Source organism: Dermatophagoides pteronyssinus, unplaced genomic scaffold, assembly GCF_027571235.1.
Source record: "Dermatophagoides pteronyssinus isolate colony J.1.1.1.1 unplaced genomic scaffold, Derpt_VIB-CSIC_2022.12 sq0001, whole genome shotgun sequence".
Taxonomy (NCBI): Eukaryota; Metazoa; Arthropoda; class Arachnida; order Sarcoptiformes; family Pyroglyphidae; genus Dermatophagoides; species Dermatophagoides pteronyssinus.
This window is the reverse complement of record NW_027461525.1, coordinates 1,856,720-1,875,170: the sequence shown is the minus strand read 5'-3', so window position 1 is coordinate 1,875,170 and position 18,451 is coordinate 1,856,720. Positions and strand designations below refer to the sequence as shown.

Here is an 18,451-nt window from a genome sequence, read left to right as displayed (position 1 = left end):
TTTTTCTTCACAGATAAAAGTAAAACCATACGGGTAAAACGAGTAAATTTTTCATTTTTTCATTTCAATCTATTTTTTTCTGTTTGTTCGTTTGTTTGTTTGCTATCTAATATCACATAAAAGTTTTTATTTTGTCTATTTTCTAAACTTTGAAATAAAATAAAAATAAAGATAATAATAATAATAATAAAATCTCTAAAATCAAAATTCTCTATTTAGATTTACGAACAACATTATATATATTCGACTTATTCATTTTTCATTTGGGTGGCCAACATCACCAACTCATGATGATGACGACGATGCTAAATTCAGTTCGATCGGAAACAAAGCAACAGAAAAAAACAGTACCGAGTTGGCGCAATATGAAATTCTGATGAACATCATCTTCATCAGAAACCATCCCTTTGTCTATCGCTTTTTTTCTCTATTCTTCTAGATATGTAGCTGCCTTTTGGGATTTTTTTTTGTTTTGTTTCTATCGTTGTTGTTGTTTTTTTGTTGTTGAATGAATAGCTAAGAATCTTCATCTTCATGATTGTTTGGAATTTGAACTAGCGGAATTTTTTTTCGTTGAATATAGAGAAGAGCAGAATCAACTTGCTCGAAATTGTTGAACTATCATGAAAAAAATACCAAGATGTATTCAAAAGAGAGAATCGTTGGTATGATTGTAGTTCATAATAATGACCGCCAATTATTTTAATGGAGGCGCTAAAATCACATCTATATCCAACAATAATAATGTTTTAGCATCCATATACAATGGTGGATTTTTTTTCCAAAATGAATGAATGCATGTATCTTTATATAATGTCGACTGCAAAACGAAAACGAAAACGAAATATATTGTCAGCTCGAATAAATCCGACCAAACGCCACCACTATAACATCACTAAAATAGGAGAGAAAGAGAAGGGGAAAAAGAAGAAAAAATGTTTCGTTTTTATATATGCCATCATCATCATTGAATTTGTTTGTGTGATATATTGAGAGAGATGTTTCTTGTTAGCTTGCCTGCTTGCTTGCCTGACTGCATTGCTTCATCTTTTCTCTTTTCTTTTTATTTCCTTTTCTAAAAAAAAACATGGGGAAGCTTAAATTCGTGTGTGTTGGACGTTTTTAGAAAAATATTGGATCGATTTATCGACACCCCCTATCCTTACTTTACCGCTGTTCGTTACCAGAATAAAGAGAGAGAGAGAAAAAGAGAGGGATAAAAAAAAATAGATTTCCAATTTTGTTGTGTTTGGGTATGTTTTTTTTTCGATCCAAGGTTTCATTCGTTCTTAACATTTGGATACAGAATTTCGATGTATGTGTAGGAATGAAATCATAATGATGAAGGGAATTTTTTTCACTCTCTCATTATTATTATATATTCGACATATTAGGGTAACATTCAAAGCTAATATTGAATGACTGGGTTGACTGATCAAATCGTCGATTTTGGATCAATGGCGTCAGCACACCTCTCTCTCTCTCTCTCTTACGAGCCACATACAATATAAGTCAACATAAGCAAGAAGACTATGAAGATGGAGAGAAAGAGAAAGAAATTCCGTCAATATTATCCAGTTAAGTAAGCAAACAATCAAAAAAAAGAATGCTATCATACATGGAATATATTCTACAGCTTTAAATTCTTATTTGTTTTCTTTTTTTCTTTTGGTATGTTGGCAACATCAAACATTAAGCTGAATTTGGTTGGCAAAAAGAAAATGAAAAACAGAATTCAACGATGTTACGCAGCAACAACGGTAAAATACCAAAATTATTTGAATAAAACACATTTAAAAAACCATAGTTTACTGAAATGGAAATGAAAAAAAAAACGAAATAAAACAATAACATTATTCGTTTTCATCTATTTTTTTTTTGAATAACAACAAAATACAGAAAATTTCTTTTCTTTTGAAATACAAATATTAGAAATCTGACCAAACAAATGAAGAATAGATATCATGTGTCATATGACAATGTGGTCTTGTTATTCTTCAAATTATATTTGAAACTATTTTTTTTTGTGTAATAAACAACAATAAAAACAACATTAGAATTTCCACTGAACACAAGTATTTTCATTGGGGGAAAAAAAGATAGATAAATCAAACTAGATATATTTTTTCTGAAAGAATAATTTTCAATTCTTTTAACTGCAAGTAAATTATGTATTTGAAAAAAAATCCAATTTTTTATCTAAATTTTGACCATGTGTCAGAATTGGATTTTTTTCTTTCTATTGTTCCCCCCTCGCAAAAAAATTCCATTCTAAACCTCCAACAATTCATGATGATTACCACCAATCACCACACTATAGTCAATAACAATTTGTCTGACTTGTCTATTGACATACACACACACACAAACAAACACAAACATAAATGATTTGTATGAAATGAATATATGATGATGATGATGATGATGAATCCTCAGATTTCAATAGAATTCTGTATTATTTGAAAATGAAATATATTCTTACAAAGAGAGAGAAAAAAAACCATTGCAAATTTTTCATCATTTTCAAACCATATATACTATTAACTGTTATTTCAATAAATAAATGTCATGGATTTTATTCCATTCATTCGTCTTTGATTCAAGTCAATGATATTCTCGATAATAATAATAATAATAATAATAATAATAATAATAACAACAATAATAATAATAATAATGATTATAATGACAGCAACAAGAATGCCATTTCCGTTGATAAATAGATGTGAATAGATAAATGGATTTTTTTTGGCTATCTTTCTTTCATTCTTTCGTATGGATGTGAATAAAAATGAATTAAATCGATAAATATATGATGATTATGCAAACAGTAAACACACACACAAAGAGAGTGAGTAAAAGAAAGAGATGGATAAAGATTTGTTGTTGGATTTATTCTTTATGACATTTTTGTTGTTGTTGTTGTTGTTGAATGACAAGAAGAAAAAAAGAAAAAAATGATGATTATGATGATGGTTATTATTATGTATTAAATGAATAAATGATGAATATTGAATAAAGCAGCAGCAGCAGCCAAAAAAAATTGTCAATTGAATATGAAATGGGTGATGAAATATGAACAAAAAAGGATTCAAACAAGAATTTTTGCCAAAGAGTAGGGTAAACAAAAATGGATCAATTATTAAAATTTATTAAACAAATTCAAATTTTGTTTTTTTTCCATATATTCCTAATACAAACACAGACTATGTTTTGTCATAACTTGTTTTTTTTCTCCATCCATAAATTCATATTATATATAAAAAAGTTTATCAATCGTAGTTTCTTGTGATTATTAATATTAGATGAACATCATCCACCCACAAAAAAAAATTTGATGCATGTGTGTTTATTCATCTGTGTCATGGAATCATTTTCCGAAAAAAATGACAAAAAAGAAAAAACTAAACATAATGATAATGAATACCAGATCATAAGTAATAAGAAATGAAAATAGCCTTAAGGATATTGAACAAACAAAAAATCCTGATGATAGATCATATATAACACTAAGTTATATATGAGGGTTGAAATAATGATCGAAAAAAAAACATCCCAAAAATTCATTTTCAAAGAATTGAGCTGAAGAAAAAAACCCATGAGAACTTATTTCAAGAAGTAGAAAAAGAGGAAAGAGTGAAAAAAAACTCAAATAGTTAGATATTTCATAGATAAAATCACCAAATCATCGTCATCATGGTAAAAATTTTAACGAAAAAAACTCTTGTAACACACACACTCAATATTGTTAAAAAACTTTGTTGACAACTATTGAAATTACGAAATAGAAAAAAGCAGTCAAAATATTATTATTATGAAAAAAAAGTTCTTGTTTTCACGACCAAAACAACCAAAAACAAAAAAAAACAAAATCAAACGAACCATTCATATGGATGGAATTGGTCCGTTGCCCAAGTGAGTATAATCTAGCAAGATAATAATAATAACTTTATTTATGCACACTGCAAGATGCACTTGTGCAAAAAAAATTTTGAAATGAAAAGAAATTAAAAAAATTAATTAACAGTTATTTTTTTTTTGAAAAATAGCAACAACAAATTTGATTGAATAAATTGAAGTTATGTTGATTCAAAAGAAATTGATCAGGAGAAATAAATTGATGACGGTTAGAAAAATTATAATAATCACAATTAAAAAAGAATATGCTGAGGATCTTGAATAAAACGATTACATTCACAAAACGGCGAAGAAATAATATTCATACGATGTAGATAATTATTGAAATTTCCGTGAGCAGAAAGAAATTGCATATTAAAGAAAGTCGGACGAAAGAAGGAAGGGATCGGAAGCGATAAGAAAAAACTACGAAAATTTGAATTTGTTTCATTGAAATAATTTTCTATATATTGTTTTTCACGATTGATACGTTCCAATTTTTTGACCAATTTATCCGGAATAAAATATGTTGATGACAAAATTTCACAATAATCATCGAGATGACAGATATTGCAAACAACCGAGATGATATTTTTGGAAACCGTACGATATGATTTAGTAGCTTTAATTAAAATATTATGTTGTAACGACACTAATTTTGATTTAGACTTAACAGTAATTCTATCGAACCAAATTTGGCAACCATAAGTAATAGCTGGACGGATCATACTTTTAAAAAGATTAATTCTTTTGATACAATTAATACCCCACGTGTTGCCAATAAACGCGAAAAAAATATTAGAAATCTTCTTAATTTTATCAATTAAATAATCTAGCAAGATTTTGAATTTGAATTTGAATTTAATAAACAAAAAACCCCTATTCCATAAAATTATAGGGGGGGAAAAAATAAATAAAAATAAAAATAACAAAATTCAAAGATTATTATAAATGAAAAAGACAAATTTCAAAAAATGATCAAAATTATTAGAGTTACAAAAATATGTACAATCATCGGAATTTATCAAATTATAAAAATTAAATCTCTCATATGCAAAACGATTACAATTGTTAATTAGGTGCAGTGATGATTGAACTTGACAAGAACAAAAATTGCAAACGGAAGAATTTGAAATACGGAAACGCGAAAGATATTGATTAAATTTTCCATGATTCGTTAAAAATTGAGTAATGATAAAACCTGGTATCAAACAAGAATCCAATCGATGTTGAATAGTAGGAAAAAATTTCTTAGTATACGAGCCATTGATAGAAGATTGCCAAGCGAGATTCCAATCGTACAATAATTGTGTATTAAATCCATAATAGGCAGACGATAAAGAAATACTGTTATAAACGATAGAGTCCAAAAAAGCTGCCAATTTTGCAAAGTAGTCAGCAAGATCATTGCCAAAATTTCCATTATGAGACTTAGTCCAATTAAGGCAGATATGTTGACCTTGAATTCTCGAAAAGATATTCTGAACTAACTTGTTCGTAGAATAAATGTTTCGGATACTCATAAGAGCCGATTTCGAATCACAAAATATTCTTGTATTAGATGCATTGTTTTCAACAATCCAAGAGATAGCTTGGAGTATAGCAAATAACTCGGATTGAAAGACAGAGCAATCATTAGCCAAACGAAATTTTTTGACCAGAAGTGGCGAAAAATCATTAGCACCAGAGAAGACAACAAAAGAAGCACCAACTTGTCCATCAATCTTGGAGCCATCTGTAAAAATAACATAATCATGGGCAAAGTCACAAACATCATCAAAATCATTACAAGCAATAGAAATATTGATTTTAGCTGGATGGATAGTATCAGCAAAGTCCAAAGGAAGTTGATAATCAGAAAATGAATTATTATGCTTGATTGAGAAAATATTCGAATAGAATCGTAGTTTTAAATCAATTGGAGGACATTTGGCAATAACCAAAGAAGCTTCCAAAGACACAGTTCGAAAAGCACGAATCATACCAATAATAAAAGCACGTTGAATGCTCAAAAGTTTCTGTCTTTTGGTAGAGAAATTCAAAACATCACACCAAATCGGGCAAGCATATAAAATCATTGGCTCAATGGCCTGTAAGTATATAGTACGGAGAACATCAAAAGAAAGACCCCAATTAGAACTATATTTACGTCTTATTATGTTGTTAATTTTCAATGATTTTGATTTAATATAATCAAGATGTGCGTTCCACGTAAGCTTAGAATCAACAATCAGACCAAGAATTTTGATGTTCGGCACAATATCAATTTTACGACCATTTAAAACAATGTCAGGTAGAGTAAATTTCCGACGCTTTGTCACAAGCATTCCAGTAGTTTTAGATGGATTGAAAGATAGACCATTTTTAAGACCCCAACAAGAAATAATTTTCAAGGTTTCATTGGTAACTCTTGCACAAACAGAAATATCGGCATGCTCACAAAACAACAGGCAATCATCAGCATAAGCTTGAATAGAACAAAGTGGTGGTAGTGGTAATTTTAGTAAACCATCTAACAGAACATTCCATAATAATGGTGAAATTTTCCCACCTTGTGGACAACCACCTGAAGCACATTTAGTTGCGGAAGCATTAAAAAGTGGTAATTCAACACAACGATTAGTAAAATAATCCAAAATTACATTATAAATGTTTGGTGGTATTTCAAAACGCCTTAAATGTTTTAAAATGATGTCATGACGAGCAGAATCGAATGCACCACTTATATCAAGAGACACAACGAAAGCGAAGCTCTTCCGTAAAAAGACCATTTTGATTTTCTCCACTAAAGAAGCCAAGGCTGATTCGGTAGATTTTTGTGGAAGAAAGGCAAACTGATTTACAGCCAACTTACGATTTGTAAGTAGGTAATGTAGTAAACGTCGAGCAATAATACCTTCAAATATTTTTCCTAGGACGGGTAATAACGATATTGGTCGATAAGAACGGTATGTTTGGTTATTGTTCTTCGGAATCAATTTAACCAGCGACTTTTTCCAACATTTGGGAAAGACACCAAAAGTTAAACATTTATTGAACAAAGATACGAAAAATCGAGGAAAAATCTAGCAAGATGAAAAATTTTATTTCATTTTTGTAACTATCAACGGTTATATAATATAATCTAAACTAATCTAATCACTAGGGTAACTGCTGTTACTATTTCTATTGCTTGTTATTTGTAATTACAAATGATTATTATTAGCAAAAAAAAAAACCTAGAATCTTGAATGATTCTCTGTTCTGGCTAGAAAAAAAAATCAAGAATCTCGTCTATCTCCAGCCAAGCGACAAACGAAAAAAATGGGAAAAAACAAAGATATCAAAAAAGAAATTATTATTTTTTTCTCTTTCGTTTGAAGTCCAAGATTCTAATCATAAATTGTTATCGATAACAGCAGAGATATAAAGAGAGTGATAAGAAGAAGAAATAAAAAAACGAAAGAAAGAAGGAAAGAAAAACGTTTATTGACAATGATCTTCACATACTAATACTTGTCGATGATAATGATTATAATGGGGGGTGAGTAAATGATTATTACCAGGTCCAAATAATAATAAGAAAAAAAATTGATAATTGTTAAAATAAGCCTGTACAGATATGGATAAAAGCCACAATATTATCTATCGAAAGTGAATGAAATAGTATTTTTTTAATAGATTTTGTCCTTGAATTCAACGGATGAATCAAAAGGCCAGAGAACTCAAAATAACGGAGATTCATATGCAACAACATATACATCAATTTGATGACGACTACAGAAAGAAGATGATTCTTTGAAGAAAAAAAAAAAATATAGAAATAATAAAATGAGTTGAAAAGTAATGTTTAAAATAAAACACGTAAAACTAGTCTACAGCGATAGGATTCTTCCATTCTGGCTTTCATTGTGTGTATTACAGAGAATCGCTGATTGCATCCTTTCTTTGATATTCGTTTGTATTATCAATGAGTTTCATAACTATAGACATGGTTTGTTTCATTTGAAAAACATGCGCATCATATATTCTTGATGCGGCGTTCCATACTTTCTCTCTCTCACTCCATTCTTTATCTTCTTTTTTTGCTCTATTGGATTTTACATGCAATAACTACATGTGATAAATAAGCTAGCCAGAATATGAACAACAACAACAACAGCAAAAATTAATGGCTTTGAATCAATTTAAACCAAAAAAAAACTTTACCGATAGACATAGACAGCAATATATATAAAGAAACACACAGAATATTTCAAGAATAAGCAAAAGTAACAAACAAAAATAACAAAAAAATAATAATAAAGGGAAAATGGAAACGAAATTTAAAAAATATAAAAAAATATGAGTTTTAAAAGAAATTTGTTTTTGGAAACTTTAGAGAAAAAAGGGACAAAGAAGAAGACCAAAAGAATTTTGGAATTCAAAATTTCAAATTCAAAACTATTGTCTCGGTATATATGTGTGTGTTTTTTAAACTCAAGGGTATTTTGACTGATAGGATTGATAAATAAACAGAATAATTCACACAGCACAGCAAATGGCATTATTTTCAGATACATTTTTTTTGTACAACAACAAAAAAAAAAAATTCTGGAAAAGAATGTGTCAATCAGATCTTTGTTTTTGTTTTGTTCTTTTCAATATTTAAATAGTCTTTACATATATGTGACTGAGATATTTTGTCGTTCGTTTTATCAACATCATTTTCTTTTGTTTTTTTTTCAGTGCAATTTTTTTTGTCAGACACAAGGATTAGTGAATTCAAAAATATGAGGAAATGGGAAAAAATATGAATCATAATATGAATTCCTGCTTCTTCTTTTTTTTACTCATAAAAACAATTTCATCATCAGAATTTATTGTCAGAATCTATTAATGACAATATAATAAACCTGTCTAAATGTCTGATGATGATGATGATGATGATTTGAACATGAACAATGGTATACACACTTTAGTTCATTCAAATATTTGGACATTGATATGAATGAAAATAATGATGATGATGATGATAATAAAATTTTCCTTTTCATATAACAAATCATAAGAATATTATAAACAAGACGAAGAAGAATCGATTCTTTATTTGTTAAGAGTTTTTTCCTTCATTCATTCATTCATTCATTATTTTGTTCATTATTTTTATTTTTCGATGTTTCGTTGAATTGAATCAATAATAATAATGATGATGATAATATAATTATTTGTCAATCTAGATTTTTTCTGTGTATATGTTTATTTCACTTTGGAACAACAACAACAACAACAACAGAATAAATAGAATAAATGGTGACATTACAAGAAAAGATAAGTGCGAAAAAAAAAGAAACTTATTTTTTTCTATTTCATTTTAACAAACTTTTTCTTCTTCAAAAGGAAAAATTTTGTCAGTTTCTAAAATAGATAGACAGACATAATAAAAATAATCAATATATGTAGGAAATATAGCAGTGAAGCTGACATTTTTGTTTCATTATAATATCGAAAATCTCGATTAAAAAAAGGTGACCATAATCTACGATGATAATAACAAATTCATCCCTATAGTGTCCAGTTAATTTAAAATTCAAAGAATTAGAAGAAAAAAAACGTTAACCCTTGGTTTTGTTTTGTTTTAATAGTCGAAAAAAATAACGAATGATAAATGAATGAATGAATGAAAAAAGTTTTATTGTATATGACCAATACCGAATAATAATGATTATTATTATTATTGAAATTGTCCATGACCGAGAAAGTTTTCCGACAACAATAGTGAAAATATTCTAGTCATGATTGTTAATTATCATGACCAGAATAAGTTAAAATAGTTTGGAACAACTTTATACAATTCATTCTGAGCATGTACCGATTCGAATAAAACACACAAAAACGACAGGAATCGAATAGGACAAATCAAAATTGAAATTATTATTTTTTTGAAAAAAATGCCTAAAACAGAATTTTCATTTTTTCTGAAAAAATGCTTTCACAACATGAAAAAAAACACACATACAGGAAAAAAAGATGGGAAAAAGAGATTTTTTTTTCATTCATTTGAATATATAATAATAATGAAAAAAAAATGAAAATTAATTTCCAACTTTCACACACACACAAACAAACACAGCATTTCTGAAATATATTTTATATTCAAATATTTGTGAAACGAATAAATGAATGAAGAAGAAGAAGAAGCTCCTAATGCTATTCTTTTATTTATTTATTTATTTATATTTTTCCATATAGGAATCACATTTACTGAACCAAAAATGGATGGATGCTATTAGAAATTGAATAACAGAGGTACGATGATGAGGTTGACAGATGTCATCATACATGCATGCATAGAAACATGAATTTTGTATACGAAAGAATTCATTTGTCGAATCGAAATGAATTTTTTTTTGTTGAAAATGGAAATGATGATGATTATTATGAAATACAACAAAAACGACCATTACGAATGAAATGAATTGCTTTTTTAATTAAAAAAATTACTATCATTATTGTTTGCTACAAATAAAAAAATAACATCGCATTGCTTTTTTTTGCCAGGCGTCAGCAAAATCAACCAATTTTTTTTTGGTTGTTGTTGAATGATGAATTCTTGAATGAATGAATGAATGAATAAAAGGAAACAACAAAAAGCAAGGAAAAATAAATTCATTCGATTCTGATTGGATACAAAATAAAAATTAATACAACATGTAATGTTATTTGTCAATACAATTTTCAAATTTAATGAAATCAGGTTCCAATCAAATCTTCGTCGTCAGGTTTTTTTTTCTGTTGAAGAAACAGAAAGAGAAAAAAGTTCAAATTAAAAGGAAATCGATTTTTTTTTTTGTTTGGTTGCTTGGTTAGCTTATTGCCGGCAATTCAAATCATATCTATTGAAAAAATGATGATAAGCCACCATATGGTGAGAAACAATGAATGAATGAATGAATGAATGAATCTGTTTGTGATTTACCTTGATGATGGAAACAAAAACTTGAAAATGAAACAAAATGTTATAAATTAATAATTTTTTTTGGCAATGGTAAAGTTTTTTTCTCATTTTTTTTTGTTGTTGTTGTTGCTTTGATGGCCACAATGATCTTCTAATATACGAATATACGAATATATATCGTTGCAAAACAAAACAAAACAAAAAAGTTTAATACAATTTCAATATGCTCGGTCGTCAACCGAATATAATCATTTTATTTGATTCAAAAAATCTAATTGAACCAATAGTAAAGCTGTATAGTTAGTAATAATAATAATGATTTAGAAAACTTGAATTCTGATCATTTCCAAATGATTATGGTCTAGTAATTTTGATTGAGATTTTTTTCTTGAACAAAAATATTTAAGTGAGAAAACTATTTTCCCCTTTGTTCAAACAGTTATATAAAAGAAATTAATGAAAAGCATCTAAATTTTTATTATAATACACACACACACAATACATCTCATCAAACGACTAAACTTTTTCCTTTCAGCCACCAATATTTACGAATGAATTGAACGAATATATATTGTGTGTGTCCACTTGAATGAATTTTGATGGCGATAAAAAAAATCCTTTTTTTTTTGGTTTTTGTTTATAAAGTTTTAGATCAATCATCATTGATTATATGCGAATGCCATGTGTAAACGCTATAAAGAATTGAAAAAAAAGGTGGCTGATGATGATCATATTTCAAGCAATTTAAAAGAATATAGAATTTTTGTTAGTTCAAGATTTATTTTCACATGTGTGTGTATGTGATTTTTTTAAAAAAATGTAATTTTCATCAATTTTTTTTTTGAAAACTCAGCTTTACTCGAGTATTTTGAACAAATTCATTTGTTTGTTTGTTCAATCGATTTTTATTATTGTCAGCAATTTTTTTTTTGTTTTTTATAATTTTTGCATCATTCACACATTTTGGTGTGTGTGTGTGTGTGTGGTAGTTCCTTCTCCCTTAAGTTATTGAATGGCCTGAAATTATTATTTTTTTTTTGTTGAAATTTTATATTTATCTTTTAATATTCATGATTTTTCTATTTGATTTTTGTTTTTGTTTTTCTTGAAAATCTTTTCGAACCAAAAAAAAAAAAACGGTGAAATACAGGATCATAATGTCATGTCATTTTTATATGAACGAAATAAGTTTTCCACTTTTTTGCATTTTTGTTCGAACAACAACAATAATAATCGCAATAAAATTCTCGAACTTATAGAATTTCCATTGTTCGACTATTATAATAATAATAATAACGACCATATATTGAAACCATTATGTGTGGCATCATTTTGACATTTTTTTTATTATTTTATTTTAAAATTTTGCAACATTTCTTTCAAATACTTTGCCAATATTACTGTGTGTATAATATTCTTTTGTGAGTAATATTTAATATTATGACAAGTTATATTTATGAAAAAAATCCTTTTTTTCTTCTATCTTTTTTCTGTTTAGCAGTAAAAGAAGCAGTCAATTTTTAGTGAAATCAAACTTGGCTGGTTGTTTAGCGATTCCATTTTTTTTCTTTTTTTGTTGCTCCATCATTGGTGTTGTATTGCATTGTTCTCTCTTTCTCTCCGGAATACATCGGCATGTCTGATATAAAAATGTTTTCAACGATAAAGACTACTACATGGGCGGTAATTTTAATGGCCTCGTTATGGTTCTGGTCTGGTCCATTTTGTTGTTATGGTTATTCGGCCAAATACGATAGTAAAAGCGACAATAATAACGATCAAGATTTAAATATCCATCATTATGAAATCGAAAGAGTAAAAAGTGCCGTTAGTGCAAAATGGTCGGATGTTGAAAAGATTGTATCTAGTAAAAAATTTCAAAATGATGATGACCGTATTGAGATTAACATTTTCCTATTGATATTAAATCCTAATGTTAAAAACTTTCCTAAACAACAAAAACGGATGTCAAAACATCAAAAAAACAAAAAACTTACTGGCCACGATGATAATGATCATAAGATCATCTCACAATTTCAATATTCGGCCTTGCATTTCCATTTGATTACCGACGAATATAATTTGATCAAGGATAATGATGTTGGCAAGAAAAAGTTATTTCACTTTATTGTAATCAATAATGATGATGGGAATAGCCCTCATAGACAATATAACAAAATGTTCAATTATTTACGTCAGCATTCGGCTATTGAAGAACGAACAATTATTGATAAATGGCAATTGGAACGCCATCCTTTCATGTTAGTTAAGTTGTCCAATAAACCCCGTGGTGCCAACGTTCAAGTTATGAAAAATTTTGATAAACCACATGCAATTATGATGATATTCTGGTTTGGCAAGGTAACTCATCTTCCATTGCTTAGATATACTGGAATTGGACAAAACAAACTATCCAACACGGTCAACATTTTGATCATTTTAATTTCATTGATATCGTTCATAATGGATCAACGTAGAAAACGACCATATCTTCAACAATTCACTTCGTTGCCTGCTTTATTATTTCCGATTGGTTTTGTTTGGAGTCAGATTCACGGTGATTCAGATAAGAATGGACAAAATTTATTTGGATCAATAATTAGCTTTAGTCTCAATTCTTCTGCACAATTTTTATCGGAAAGCTTTTTAATAATGACAGTTAATTTTACTTTTTCCTATTGTCTTTATGTATACACTCAATTGATTTCAAATGACTATAAGAAATTGAAACCTGATGCATCTGATCAATCTCCTAAAAGAAAACAAGATGGAAAAATCAATATTAAGAATAATAATGATAATAATCGTTATGCAACTTGCATGCTTCTTTTTATGGGTGGATCATTTTTTATTGTCAATTTGATTTTTAGATTGAAATTGAATAGATAAAAATCTAAAGTTGTTATTTTTTTAAAAAAATTAAAACTATGGATGATAAAAATTGTTACAATGTTCATACAAAAATTTAATTACAATACAACATCTAATAGAAATTTGCTTTTTAAAAAAATGATTCTCGATCAGAATTATCAGCACAAAAAAAAAATCTTTCTTCAATAATTATGTTGATAGTGTGCAGACCATATTTATCCCAAATACATAATTTTCATAAAAATCGATAATTTGATTGAATTTTTTTTCTGTTGTTGAAATTCTCTATATCACTAAAACAAACGAGATCAAATTCAAAATTTATTGATTTTTTTTCTTGATCTATCTTTCTCTCGCTATCGTTTTTTTTCTAATGAATTCATTTATATTCGAGGATAATACCAAACAAAACAAAGAAAAAAAAGCGCACGCACATTTATTAATGTGTTTAAAAGAGAAAAATTCGTGATTTGCATCCCATTTCAATCATCGAATCATTTTCCTTTTCTTTTTCACATATTTCATATTTCTTTATCTTTTATCAAATATTTTCAAAATGATGAAATGAAATTTATTGAATTCTTTAGTAGTATGTGGGTGTAAGTGTGTGTGCAAACATATCACACATACACACACACACACAAAACTTTAAAATCAAAATATAGTTATTCTTTAGGAAAAGAACGTTAGACAATTTTTTTTTGTAACTGAACAATCACAGAAAGAAAAATCAATATTATTGATTGACAATTTCAATGTTTGAAGTGTGATTATTATTATTATTATTATTATTGTATATACGTAATTCAACATTGAATACATCCATACAGAATTTAATAGCAAAAAAAATCTCTCTTTCTATTTTATTTCATAAATTGTTGTCGTTTTGGGAAAGAAAAAAGTAAATTTTTTGTTTTCTAAACATTTTTTGTTTTCAACTTTAAAAATCTTTTCAAACAAAAACTTCTTGAAAAAGATTTGGTAATGGAAAAAAAGGTGGTTTATCTTTATCATCATTTTAGAAACGAAAAAAGAATCAAAATAGTTTTGCTAAAATAAAAAAAAAGGTAAACATTAATTTGATTTTTTTTTCATAATTTCAAACATCGAAAGATATATTTATTTCGTTAAGTTACATGGCCAAACTGATGATGGTGATTATCATTATTTTTTAGTTTTTTATCATTTAGGCTTTTTTGTATATTCCTGATCCAATAATATTAATGATAATGATGCTTGATGGTTGCCTTTTTAGAGAGATGGAGAAAAAAAACTTATTATCGCTGTCTGTGTGTATGCGTGTGTATCTCAAGAAAATCGAGTTAGCCAATTCAGAATATGGAACATACTTTTTTTTCGTTGGTCTTTTTACATTCAATGTGTTTGGATATTTGTATTTTTGTGTATGTATATGGTTTCCAAAAAAAAAAAGTTTTTTCGTGTGAACAGAATATAACGATCATTACATCCTAAGAAATTTTCGTTTTCAATGCAATGTTTTTTTCTGTGTTTCTGGATATATTTATTTTCTGTTGCCTGGTTGTTGTTGTTGTTATTAATATTATTATTTGGTATATTTGCTTATTATTAGCATCACAAAAAAAACGTCGAAAATAGATTAAACTAAACGGTCTCTAAAGTGAAAACACACATACACATTCTGTATGTATGTTTGTGTGCCTGATTGACTGGTTCAATCCTCCCAAAAGCTTTTCAATTTACCAAAATATAACCAAAGAATTTTCTTAGTTTTTCCTATTCTGTATATTCCCTATATAAGTTTGTCAAACATTTTATTCATATTGGCATTTTTCTTTTCTTTTCTTATCAATATTTGTTTCGATTTTGTGATTTTTCAATATAATGTCATATCAATTTATTTTTTGTTATTTGCTATTACTTTACCGAAATTTGAATTTCTGATTAGTATTATTATTGAAAAAGATTTCTTCATCTCAATTTCTCAAATGATGAAAAACACATTGATGATTGAATCTTTGTTTTTTTTGTTTTTGTTTTGTAATCGATCGTATAGATAAAGCACATCGAATCCAAATAATAATGAATTTCACAAGTTAATACTTGTTTGTTTGTTTGTTTGTTTGATTTTGTAATCATCATCATCGTCAATTGTGAAAATCCTTATATCTGGTGTTTGACAATTTCAAGACTTTTCTATTGCCACTTGTATTTGAAGAATCACATAATTGATACTTTTTATCATTAGTTAAAATTGATTAAAATAAAAGATTTTTTTATTCTTAATTTCATTTTGACCTTAATTTTCAATATTGATACTAATGTTATTTTTATAAAAGTATTCTACCAAAAGAAAAAACTCATCATTAATTCAATAGAATTCAATTTATTTTCCATTTCTTCTCTCACTCTCTTTTTGTCGATTTATATTTCTTATTCGTTATAATTGAATGTGTCTGTTATTCTCGAATTTTCAAATTTTTATTTTGAAAGGCCGTACCAGATTTCTTTTTTACCTTTACATTCAATTTATTTTGATTTCACCATAACAAACATACCTATACGAATTACATGATTATTTGCAATCACATCAAAAAGGAAACAAAATTAAATTCTTTGCCATAGTGATGATAATTTTTTCTTTCTTTCTTTTCAATATATCCGATTTTCTCAATGTCGATTTATGTATCATTTTTATATCCAGTATTCTTTTTCCAGTTGTTCAGACAGAATAAAAGTCGATTGATGTAAGTAATCATAAAATATATGTTAAGCAAGTGTTTTTTCCCTCTCTTCCTTCTTACTTACTTAATAATAGATCCATTGAAATTGAATTTTGATTTAGATTTTCCATTTTCTTTTTTTTTCTTCTTTTATTTATTCGTTTCATTTCTTTTTTTTTTTGCAGTTAGAAAGCCGAGAATTCATCATCAACGAATAATAATGAAATCAATGGATCGGATATCCCTACACAAAGCAGCCATTTTTTTTCTCGGATGAATCTGAAATGCAACAAAAACTGAATTGTATAGATGGAATTTTGAAGCTAAAATTGAAATTTTCCGAATAAAATGTTGTTTGAATATAATGAAATTTAAATTTTCAAATAACAAAAAAAAGAAAAGAAAAATCCGAATTCTATGGAAATAAATCTATGTTTGTTTGTTTGTATATAAATTTTATGTAAAATGGAATTAAAATTATATATGATTAATAAATTGAATTCATTCATTCTCGATTCTGATTATTTTTTTTTTATAAATATGTTTGGTTACTTCTTCTTCTTCTCCTTCTTCGTTTTCACTGTATTCTACACAAATATAACGGTTGTTGTAAATGGTTGGCCAAAAAATTGCCATGGTAGAAAATTGGCTTGAAATTTTTTACTCTCTCTCACTTTCTATAATCCTGTTTCCGGAATATCAACTTTTTTTTTCTCCCTATTCCATTCATAATGATGATGATAACCATATACTTTAACTTTTAATGTCATTCTATTTATTATCATTTGTGGTCGAAATTTTTTTTCCATTTCATTTCATTTTTTCTTTTTTTTGGTTGGTTTGTTTATATGTGGCAAAAAATTTTGTTTTTAATCCTACACATGAATTCTGATTATGAATTTTTATTTTTGAAAGAAAAAAAGTTAGATAGAAAGTTGTTTAATATGAAATGGATTTTTAGCCATCTCCTTTTTTTCATATATATATTAAATGTATATAATGATAGTTTTGAATGTATTTAAAACACACACAAACGAAACTGATGTGATGAAACAAGCCATTTTTTTCGAGAACAAATAGTGAGAGTGATCCAATTTCTTTTTTTTTTTCTCGTTTACATTATTATTATTATTATTTTTGATGGTTGATTACATTGGGGTTAGTTTTTGCCTTCTTTTTCTTCTTCTTCTCTGTCTGTTTGAATAGACCACTCAATGCTTTTTTACTATTGAGATTAACTAATAAATAATTCTGATTTTATTTTCGGTACGAAAAACTACGTTACTCGTTCATTCTTCAATTTCATTTGCTTTTAAAATCAAGATTCTGGGGGCAATCCAAAATGAACGCAACTAAAATTAAAGTTTATCGAAAATAAAAATTTCTCTCTCTCTCTCTCACTCTCTTTTCTTCTCTCCCAATGTAAACCAAATTACGAAGTAGATAAGAAATTTTTTTTGGGGAAGAATGAGTTTTTCTTTTTTGGCAAGATTATTGAAGCAAAAGAAAAACAAAAAAAAAAGAGATAGTGCTTGGTTTTGTGTCCATTAATTCATTGTACAAAGAATTGCTCAATATATCTTTTCAATCTATTTTGCCTGAATGATTTGAATATATAAAAAAAAATTAACTTTTACCAAAAAAAAAAAAGAAAAAAGAAAAAATTAGACCAACAATGACAACAATAAAATAAATCTATTCGCATTGCCCTTTTTGTTTCACATAAATAAGGTGAGATTAGAAAATAAGTATTAAAAGAGAAGATTGTAATGCTACATAGTGCTCCATATGTATGTGTACTGTTTTTTTTTTTTTGACATGATAATCAAATTATCTATCCTTCTTCATCATCATAATCAACGTTGTCATTTGTCGTCGTTCGTTGTTCTTCGTTCCTTCGTTTGTTCGTTCGTTCATCGTCATGACACATCATAAAACATTTGTTTCACGATTTACTTATTTGCTATAACTTTGTTGTTGCTGTTGGAGAGAATTCTATAGTCAGAATTTCAACACAAAGACAACAACAAAAAAAAAGCGCATTAATATAAAAAACAGAGGCCAT

The 18,451-nt window shown here is 27.4% G+C and overlaps 1 protein-coding gene and 1 long non-coding RNA gene across 4 annotated transcripts; both read left to right on the top strand.

The window, feature by feature from the left end:
- Positions 1–556: 556 nt before the first annotated feature.
- Positions 557–16,799, top strand: LOC142644994 (uncharacterized). Of its 2 annotated transcripts, XR_012846199.1 has the most exons (5): positions 557–1,315; positions 1,395–1,582; positions 1,698–1,760; positions 16,368–16,410; positions 16,572–16,799. It is a non-coding gene; the product is annotated as an uncharacterized LOC142644994 (long non-coding RNA). The 2 variants fall into 2 exon arrangements; XR_012846198.1 differs by lacking the exons at positions 16,368–16,410; positions 16,572–16,799 and having other exon boundaries at positions 596–1,315; positions 1,698–2,611.
- On the top strand, positions 11,850–13,717 carry LOC113793536 (uncharacterized). 2 transcript variants are annotated; one of them, XM_075819543.1, is made up of 2 exons: positions 11,850–12,234; positions 12,315–13,717. In XM_075819543.1, the coding sequence occupies exon 2, from the start codon at positions 12,449–12,451 to the stop codon at positions 13,700–13,702; it is 1,254 nt and encodes a 417-aa protein (XP_075675658.1). In that variant the 5' UTR covers positions 11,850–12,234; positions 12,315–12,448; the 3' UTR covers positions 13,703–13,717. The 2 variants fall into 2 exon arrangements, with proteins under 2 accessions (XP_075675658.1, XP_027199385.2); XM_027343584.2 differs by having other exon boundaries at positions 12,312–13,717.
- Positions 16,800–18,451: the final 1,652 nt, after the last annotated feature.